The 10,115-nt window shown below is 57.6% G+C and overlaps 1 protein-coding gene across 1 annotated transcript; it reads right to left on the reverse strand.

The window, feature by feature from the left end:
• Positions 1 to 853: 853 nt before the first annotated feature.
• CLN6 (CLN6 transmembrane ER protein) lies at positions 854 to 9,884 on the reverse strand. Its single transcript, XM_059824078.1, has 7 exons — positions 9,802 to 9,884; positions 7,547 to 7,661; positions 6,709 to 6,807; positions 4,263 to 4,451; positions 4,093 to 4,148; positions 2,497 to 2,619; positions 854 to 1,244 (listed from the first exon to the last, which is right to left on the reverse strand). Exons 1-7 carry the CDS (start codon positions 9,882 to 9,884, stop codon positions 956 to 958), a joined length of 954 nt encoding a protein of 317 aa, XP_059680061.1. The 3' UTR covers positions 854 to 955.
• Positions 9,885 to 10,115: the final 231 nt, after the last annotated feature.

The raw sequence follows: 10,115 nt of genomic DNA on the forward strand, positions 1-10,115 counted from the left end.
GCGTGTGAGTCACTCAGCTTTTACCAAATGTTTTTATTCAGTAGGTTCCGCTAATAGCTTTTTTCTTCCACCACTTGGATTCCGTCACACAGGGCTGTAACACAAATTTTATAGACATAAACCACCGCAGGGATGCAGCTGGAGTCGCGGGAGCTCAGCTCCATCACCTGAAGCTGGAGAAGCGGTGAGTGGGAGCAGAAGCCGCTGGCGGCACCGACCCCACGCGCGCGGGGCCCACGCTGGAGCTCGCCCCCCGCCCCGTGCTCTTTTCGGGCTGCGTTTGTGGGGAATTGGCCCTTCGGCCTCTGCCGCCAGCCTTCCTGCACCGCGCCTGCGCTCAGCAGTGAGGGCTTCACCCCGACGCTGGCGGCCAGGACCCTGGGAGGGCTCCCGGGGAGGCACGGCCGAGAAGAGCCTCCGGCAGTGGGTCCAAGGTGGGGCGGCTCAGCCCCTTCCCGGCATGTTTACTCAGCTGGGAGCAGCGTGGGAGGAGCGGATAAAGCTCTGTGCCAAGACATGGGGAGGGCGAGAGCGCTCCGACTTCCCGGCAAACCGCCCCCGTTAAGGGCTGGGATGCTCTCCAGGGCGGCGTGGTGGGATGGGGTTCGCCACGGTGTGGACCACCATGGGGCTGTGCCCCTGCTTCCACACGGGAGGGGTTGGGTGCTGTCCCCTAAGCACCCGAAAAAGTCCAGCGTGGAACTGCGTCGTGAGGGCTGGCCGGTGCAAAGCCGGGGGGACGTCCCTGCTCCGACCCTGGCTGGAAAGCGTTAAATGGCGAAGACTATTTTTCCCTTTTGTTCGATGCCCCCTCCCTAGCTTGGTCTGGTTAACATACGATACGTCTTGCAGCTAATATGTTGGTCAGGAATTTATTTGAAATACACCTACATTAGAAAAACTAGATTTTTAATTTTATTTTTTTTTTCTTCAAATCACTCTAAAATATCAAAACTTATAAACTTTCCTTTGCTGCATGGAGGTTGTTCATGTGCAGGGTGTAAAACGCCCACGGCTCGGGGATATAGATCACGCCGGGGTACTTCTTCCTGAGAATTTTGTCATTCCACAGCCAAACCACCCAAACAGCAATGAGGACCAGCGTTATGATGAAGGAGTAGAAGAGAAAAAGCCCATTGCTGTCCAGGACGAGTCCTTTGCGTTTCTGGTGCATCACTAAAGCCATCATGGCAAAGAAAGTGAAAATGTAGAGGATGAAAATCTGACCCTCCGTCACGAGATACCTACAAAACAAAACCACCCGTTAGTGCCCGCCGGGAGAAAGCACCGAGCGACAGCAGCCCCCGGCACTCCTTCCAGCCTTACCTGGGGGGAACGTCTCCCCCTTCTCCCTGCTCTGCATCCAGTCGAATGAAGCTGCGCTGCTTTCTACTGCCAACTTTTAAGCTGTGATTTGTTTTCGCATTTCCCAGCAGTAATTTAACCAACCGAGCTGTGGGCTTCGTTAAGAGAATGGAGAAAGAAATAACGCGCCCAGTATGGAATTTGAAAGGTGCTGGGCTCAGTTTGTGAATGGGATGCTTAAAGGCAGAACCGAAGCCAGGCTCTGGCTCCGACCCGTGGATGTCGTGCTCATTTAGTCCAAAAATCCACCGCTCCCCCTGTGCCGAGTCTGGCAGCAGCCAGTCCTGCACGGGTGTTAGCGGGGGGAAGGAGGAATTACGCTCCCCGGTCCTTAAATCGCTAGCACGCGAACTGCAGCGATTCACGCTGATACAGTTAAAGGAAGTGCGATGGGGTAACTGGGAACTGACCAAATCTTTCTGATGATTTTGACTATCAAAAATTAATTTACTGTATAAAAACAGCCTCAGCAGGGGGCAAAGCCACAGGCAAGAGAGAACATCATCTCTGAAGATGAATGAAAAGTTGTTTGGCTGCCATCAGGGAAACCGTTTGGGAAGATGAGGCTAATGAAAATGGGAAATAAATAAGACCTCTCTCAAAAGGCTATCTGGACCCGCAGGGCGAGCCGAGGAGGCAGCATCTGAGCCTCGACCAGGCGGCCCGGGCTCTGTGTAAATTCCTGGGCAACTGGTGAGAGCATCCCCATTGCCACCAACGAGCCGAGACCCGGCGGATGTGCCGCAGGCATGGGGTGACCACCCCAAAATCGTCAAGGAACTGTCTAACAGCGCAGCCCACGGCAGCCTTTGAAGGGGGGCAGACAGCAAGTACTGGGGAGGCTGAGAGCCGGAGCTCCAGCAAGAACGACGTGACCGACAGTGTGGTTGAAGAAACGCCCCAAGCAGGGACGGGAGTGCCGACGGGTGACCCCGAAGTTGTCCCGACTTGCAAAGACTAAAGCAGCTGCAAATTTCAACCGGATTTGATTTGATTTTCCAGACCTGCAGAGCAGAAGCTGCAGCAGGTTCTGCCCCGGGGAATGGAGAGCCCCTGCCCGTGCGCTGCGGGGCTGCCAGCGGCACTCCCTCTTCGTCCCTCGCCCACCCAGAGGGGACAGAAGCCACTTACCAGTAATAAAGGCTGCTGGGCCCCATCAGAAGCAAGGCGGGCACTGGCATCCTGCTCTCCTCTTCAACAGGGGTGAAGCAGCCGGTGAAATATATGAACAGTATCAGGAAAAAAGGGATGTACCTGCAAACAGAAACAACGCACCGATGGGTGGTGTGACCCTGGAAAGTGTTTACCCCCCCCCCCCAAACCCAAACCATACACATAAGCGTTCCTACGCTGAGCCTGTGAATTAATTTGGTGAAAGAGCAGAAGCGGAGGCCACCCAGCCTGCTCCGGCCGCGGGTGAAGCAGTGGGTAACTGGGGCGCGGGGTCCCGCTTCGTGGGGTCCGGCGGTGCCCGTCAGGGCATCGCCTCTCTGCCAGCGTCACAGCTCTTGCTACGAGATCACCGCTGCGTCCCCAGGACAGAGGAGGGGCTGGCGGTGCCTGGTGCAGGGCTACTGTATGTCCCGGCTGCAGCGAGGGCTCCTGCAGATGATGATGAGATTTCTGGGGCTCTCGCAGGGAAAGCCCCAGTTTGCTGATGAGGTCAAACGCTGGGCTCAAGCGCTCCGTCGCACAATTGTGTTTGTTACGCTCCCAGGCTCTGAGAGGCTGTTTTAAGAGCGTTGTGCTGTGTTAAAAGCTGAACTGCAGGAAAGCGGGACGAGGACCAGGATTTCAACGGCCTAACGGAGCCCTTTTTTATTTAACAGAACGGGACTCGCTTCCTTCACAGCCCTCAAGGAACAGCAAATAAACGGGGAAAGCCTGAAGGGGAGAGATCTCCCTCTGCTCTGAGCAATCTCAGGATTATCTGGCAGCGGATAAAGGGCCAGGCGCTCCTTCCTGGGGTCTTCGGAGCAGCGGGACACGGGACACGTGCTGCTCACGCGGGCGGGAGGGTGCCGGCGGGACCTGCCGCAGCCCACGGGCACGACCAGCATTACCTGCCCTGGGTCAGCAAGCGCAGCCACGCTGGACGGAGCACGCTGTCCAGGCAGAACAAGCGCTTCTAGGGTCGGCTTGGGGTGATAGCGCTGAAATCAGACCCTGACTGAGCTCCGTGGACCACCGTGGCTAAACAGTCTCTGTTACTGGGCGGCACTGGTCTGGCGACACGAGCAACCCTTCCCTCTTGCTGGAGGGTCACTAAAGGGATACACGGTAAAGGAGGGGGGTGAGCAAAGGGCTAAAGAGATCGGGCAGAGTCGAGGTGTTATGGGGTCAACCTCCAGAGGAGCGAAAATGTGGGTGGTGACAGCCAAGGAGTCGGCGGAGCCCTCGGACCTGCGCCGTAACTTGTGTCTCCACCTGGGTATCCCGTGGAAGGTGGCCGAGGGGCGAGAACAGACGAGCCATTCCTCTGTCCCCTATGGCTGTCAAATAACTGCCACGTCCTGGAAATATCACTGAGACAGAAACAAAACTAGGGGCAACGGGCGCTTTTCCAAGGGCGAGATCCACTGTAATCACACTGGCTATGAGAACATTATCCCCAGCCAGCTCTATCAGCTGCGTTTTATTGTGTTACACATTAAGCTATGATCAGACCCGATCTGCCCTTCCTCGTATTACGTTCTGAGACCGCTAGATAGACCGTAAATTGCTCACCACATCGAATGACCTAAATATTCATCGTAGTAGTACAGCAGCTCAAAGGAATCAATCTGCAATGCAACGAAAAGAGATTTTTAAAAGGGCAGAGGGAACAGGACGCTATTAAATAAGAAGAAGCAATTAATATATTTTTTAAGTGTTTGTATAAAACATAGCCTCTTTACCAGTGTCTCCGGCTTCAGGTTCTTGATGATGGGATTCTCTCTTACAGACAGATGGTGCTGGTAGCCACTGAAAATCAGGCGATGGTTTACGGAGTCTCCGACCAAGTGGATGCTGGCTCCCATGACAAACATGATGATGCTGACGTAGACCATTGATCTTGGTAAGGTTTTGGGGGATCTCTCGATGAGCTAAAAACACAGAGACGCGTTGAACAACGAGGAGGTTCCAGCAGAGACACGCGACAAGTTCTGCCCTCTCCGACTTTACGGTGCTTTGCAAAAAATCATCTAAACCCAAGCAGGGGCTTGCAGAAAGATACAGGTCGTGCTGCCGTAGCGGGTGTGAGCTGCTGCCTGCGACGGCCGGCACCCTGCCAGGGAAAACACAGTCATTCCCCTGGGAAAGCGGTGCGACCGCACCAGAATGACCTTCCCTGATTGCAGCTGCTTTCCCTAAACACACCTCAGACACGTTTCCACCAGCCTACATGGCTTTCAGGTTTGAGTGCACGTTTTACCCCTGTTCACAATAAAACCCCACTTTCTGCCCTTGTCAAAGCTTTCTGGGAAGCAGCACCCTTAACCCGAGTCAATGCTTAGACCGAATCAGCGATCCAGTACTCCTAATACAGTACGCAAAGCAATTACTTCACCAGATGTGATCAACACCGATTAAAGAGAAGGGAAAAGGCCGCTGCCGTCCCGAGTTCCTCGGCGGAGCGGATCTGCCAGGCTGTCTGTGCCCTCCAGCGGCAGGGAGAGCCTCCAGCAGCGCTCCAGCCCAGCACAGGCGCTTCGCTCCCCCGCCGAAGAGCCGCTCGCTCCTTTATAATTCTCCGCTGGATGAGTTTCAAAAGGACTCTTATTGAGCTGTTAGGGTTGGTTTTTTTTTCTTTCTTCCTAATGGAATCGGGACTCACCCCTCTCTCTATTTGCTTCTGACGAGGAAGCTGCATTTAAACCCGTATCTAGAAATATCTCCTTACCAGCAAAACCGGTTGAGGCAACCTTCTGAACGCCAGCTTGAGTGATGAGCTCTCCCTCTACCATCTCGTGGTCTGCTTAGGGCTGGGTGGAGGCTGGTGGGGAGCCCGCTGTTCCTCGGAGCCTGGGGCGAGCTCCTGCGAGCCCGGCTGGGGACGAGGAGCAGGAGCTTCTCTCCGGAAAGGAGCTCCCCACTCAGCTTGCAAAGCAGGGAAGACCTCCAAAGATGTAAATCCCAGCTCCAGCGGCTCAGGCTTCGGAGGGGACGCCAGGCTGGCCTCGGGAAGCGTGGGTCGGGGCGGACACATCAGTCCAGCCCGAGGATCAGCCGGGGCCACCTTCGCCTCCCGTCTCCCTGCTGCTAAATCAGCTTTGCAGCCTTTCATAAACACCGAAAAGCTCCTTATTTGTATTTAATTTTGAGGCTTAACTTTCCCTTTCTCTGTAACTGCTGTACGAACATCAGAGAGGACGAGGAGAGCAAAAAGGTCCAGAAACGCTCTCGTCTGATGGAGAAGGACAGTGGGACACATCCTTCAAGGGGACAACGGGCAGCAGAAATGCGCCCTGAATAACAAACGGATTTTTTCTGTAGACCAACCCTTCATGCTGTGCTGCCGGGGAAGTCCAAGACGGCAAATTTTAACCTGCAGAAATCGGCTGTCAGACTGTGACAGGTCAGACCGTGACAGGTCAGACCGTGACAGGTCAGACCAAGCTTCCGAGCTTTCACGTCCCGCAAAGGACCGGGTCCTGAATATTCCTTTTTGGCCACACCGACATTTAAAATCTCCCAGACAGACTCAGGAGAGAGAGAATCATTTACATCTCAGGACATAATTCAATTTCTAGCTAATGAAGGTTAAAATATATTTATAATTGCTTTCTCGTATCTTCTGGCTGCTAAGTATTTAATATAAGAAGATTTCTAATGATACGAGAGTCTTGAACCTCGTAAATGGTTTACACGATCCAGGGGCTGGCAGTTGAAGCAAGATAAATTCAAGCTAAAGACACAAGGCTAATGTTGAAGAGCAAGTGTAATTAAAAATGAACAATTTAGAAAATCGACTATAGTTCCAACTGTCTCATAAGGTCTTTTAAGTCACAGATGGATATTGTCTTAAAAATACGCTTTGGCTCAGCCAGGGAGAAGGGCTCTGACTCCTCCTGAATCCGGAGTTCCCGGGGGAAGCGATTTGCTTCGTATACGCAGGAAATTGAGTTGTAATAAGACGGTCGCTGCCTTGCTCTTTAAAAGGTGGCCTCGCAAATTCTTCCTGGAGTGGCAAACCTCTAAGGAACAGGAGGGCCGGCTCACTTGCAGGAGTTTGTGAATAACCAACATTCCTTCAACAAGTTCCTAACAAACTCTTCGCCTTTCCGAAACTGTATTGTTTGCCCTGTTCTTACAACCGGTAGTATTAAAAAAAAAATACAACACCTGCACCTCGAGGTTTACCTTTAGCAGAAGAAATGGTGTGATAACATTGTAAGCCATGTGGAAATAATCTCCAGCACTCGGTTTGTTTAGAGGAAACCACTCCAAAGGTAGGATTATCTGAGGAGGGGGAGAAAAAAGGCACATCAGTACATCCTTACCACCCAGCTCGTGATTACAGCCCCGTCGCTGTCTGAAAGACAGAAAATCCTTGCTTTGGACTCCTGCTGCTTGCTAATAATTGTCAGCTTGACTTCATGTAGCTGCTAGGAATGAAGTTGGGCAGCTCTTCTTGCAGTAAGCATCCCTAAAAGCGCAATCGGGAAGCGGGCGCTAAACGCGCAGCGTATTTACGTCTCAGCCGTTCGCTGCTGCGGCACTGCCCAAAGCCGACGCCGTGAAGTTGTGGGGCCGAGCGAGCGAGCAAGGCGTTCGGGAGTCCGGCAGCAGCGGATCTCCGTTACCCCTCTGCCACGTGCAGATGCCAGCAATAAAAAGTCGCGTTTGAGAGTGCACGCAGAAGAGTCCCACGCTCTGGAGACACAGGCAAGGTATGGAGAAAAAGCAGTAGGAACCTCTCCAAGTAACGTTTGTTATGAAAACATGAAGTTGTGGGATAGATGAGTGGAACACGTTTCCCAAATCCCTTCCCCGTGACTGGAGCAACACGCTCGGTACCAGTTACTCACACCGGTACATCGCAGCGGTCCCCGTCTCAAGGAGAGCTCCTCAAGGGTGTCCCTTTGGGGTAGAGAACAGCCCAGGGGTCTACAGGGGACCACCACGGCTCTGCCCCTGCTCTCCGCCCTGAAGAAGTTGATGGCACACAAAGCGGCAGTCCTGCCGCTGCCGCACTCACCATGGCAATGGGACGCCCGAAGTCCAGCACCCAGTTCTGCAGAGTGAAGTAGAACCACAGATCCAAATGAAACGGGGAGGTCTTGAAGGTGTCCTCGTTCTTGACCGCTCCATGCCTAGAGATGACAGAAGTGACAGTGTCAGCCTTAAGTCATACCCCAGGTTTCCGAGGAGGCAGGGAGCAGACTCCAGGTCTGCATCCCCACCCAAAACCTGTGCTTCCCTGGCTGCCGGTGTGCCTCCGGGCTTTGGGATCTGCGGAATAACAACAAAGTTGAGAGGCCAAAGAGAGGAGGAGGCGGTACAGAAAGGCAAAGCGGTGTTAGTAAAATCTGGCACGTCCCCGTAAGAAGGCTCTTCCTGGCTGAGAAGCGAGCACAAAAGCAGGATGAAAAGCTTAAGTGCTGAATTAAGTGCAACTATTTTTAACTTTTGCATGACAAAGCAAAATGCAACTCCCGTGGCACTTCTGCTGAACGCTAAAAATGCTTCGATGCTGGGTGGTACTCAAGCACAGGGATGCTCTGGACGCACTATCACCTTCATCTCCCACTCTGAAGATCCTCCTCTGCAGAGCGAGGCCTGATCCAACCCTGCCAAAGTCTTTCCATCAAATAACCCTCCAGCACCACCGGCCCTTCACCTCCCTAAGGGAAAAGTGGGTAACTCGCTCTCCTGTGGTGCCGAGCCGGATCAGCCACGAGCTCGCGCTACCTGAGCCCACGATCCAAACCCGATGGATGGAGGATGAGGATGGTGGTACCCTGGAAAAGTCAGGGTGCCCTGGGTGAGCCGGGAGAGCTGCGGCTCCCTGGACGAGGCTGTCGAACCCTGGACCGGCTGGGGTAACCCAGGTGAGCCAGCGTGCCCGGGGTGAGGCTGGGTGCCGTGGCTGAGCGGTGGAACCCTACACGAGGCTGTGGGACCCCCACCCTCTGGGCTACCCTGGACAACCGCAGCATCCTGGGTGGGGTGCTGGTACCTGGGATGGGGCTGGGGGGCAGGATGAGCTGGGGGGGCAGGATGGGGCTGGGGGCAGGATGAGCTGGGGGGGCTGGATGGGGCGGGGGGGCTGGATGGGGCTGGGGGAGCTGGGGGGCTGGATGAGCCAGGGGGGGCTGGATGGGGCTGGGGGGCAGGATGAGCTGGGGGGAACTGGGGGGCTGGATGGGGCTGGGGGAGCTGGGGGGCTGGATGGGGCTGGGGCAGTGCCGGATGGGGCTGGCGGGCAGGATGAGCCGGGGGGTGCTGGATGGAGCTGGGGGGCTGGATGAGCTGGATGGGGCTGGGGGAGCTGGGGGGCTGGATGAGCCGGGGGGGGCTGGATGAGCCGGGGGGGGCTGGATGGGGCTGGGGGGCTGGGGGGCAGGATGAGCCGGGGGGGCTGGATGGGGCTGGGGGGCAGGATGAGCTGGGGGGGGCCGGGGGGCTGGATGAGCCGGGGGGGGCAGGATGAGCTGGGGGGCAGGATGAGCTGGGGGGGTTGGATGGGGCTGGGGGGCTGCTGTATGGGGCTGGGGGGCTGGATGAGCCGGGGGGGGCTGGATGGGGCTGGGGGGCTGGTTGAGCTGGGGGAGCTGGATGGGCTGGGGGAGCTGGATGGGGCTGGGGGGCTGGATGAGCTGGGGGAGCTGGATGGGGCTGGGGGGCAGGATGAGCTGGGGGGCTGGATGAGCCGGGGGGGGCTGGATGGGGCTGGGGGGCTGGATGAGCTGGGGGAGCTGGATGGGGCTGGGGGGCAGGATGAGCTGGGGGGGTTGGATGGGGCTGGGGGGCTGGATGAGCTGGGGGGCTGGATGAGCTGGGGGAGCTGGATGGGGCTGGGGGGCTGGATGAGCTGGGGGAGCTGGATGGGGCTGGGGGGCAGGATGAGCTGGGGGGCTGGATGAGCCGGGGGGGGCTGGATGGGGCTGGGGGGCTGGATGAGCCGGGGGGGCTGGATGGGGCTGGGGGGCAGGATGAGCTGGGGGGGGCCGGGGGGCTGGATGAGCCGGGGGGGGCTGGATGGGGCTGGGGGGCAGGATGAGCCGGGGGGGCTGGATGGGGCTGGGGGGCAGGATGAGCTGGGGAGGTTGGATGGGGCTGGGGGGCTGGATGAGCTGGGGGGCTGGATGAGCTGGGGGGGTTGGATGGGGCTGGGGGGTTGGATGGGGCTGGGGGGCTGGATGAGCCGGGGGGTGCCGGATGGGGCTGGGGACCCCCAGGGAAGGGGGGGCGGTCCCCTTCCCCCGCCGCCCCCCCCGGTCCCCCGCTCACCTGCCCGGGTAGAGCGGCCCGGCGGGCTGGGGGGAGCCCGGGGCCGCCGCCGGGAACGGCCGCCGCCGCGCCGCGCTCTGCATGTGCCCGCCCGGCCCGGCCCGGCCCGGCCCCGCTGCTCCCGGTCCCGCTCGTCCCGGCGCGGCTCCGCCCGGGCCCCGCCTCGGCGCGGGGGGACGAGCGGCGGCTGCGCGGCCGGTGGCCCCGGGACCGCCCCGGCGGGGGGGGGGGGGGGGGGCAGCGCGGCCTTCCCCTCCCCGTGCAGCGCGCGGAGAGCGGGTGTTGTTCGTGCGCCTTCCCTCCCCACAGCACGA

Source organism: Gavia stellata, chromosome 13, assembly GCF_030936135.1.
Source record: "Gavia stellata isolate bGavSte3 chromosome 13, bGavSte3.hap2, whole genome shotgun sequence".
NCBI classification, from domain to species: Eukaryota; Metazoa; Chordata; class Aves; order Gaviiformes; family Gaviidae; genus Gavia; species Gavia stellata.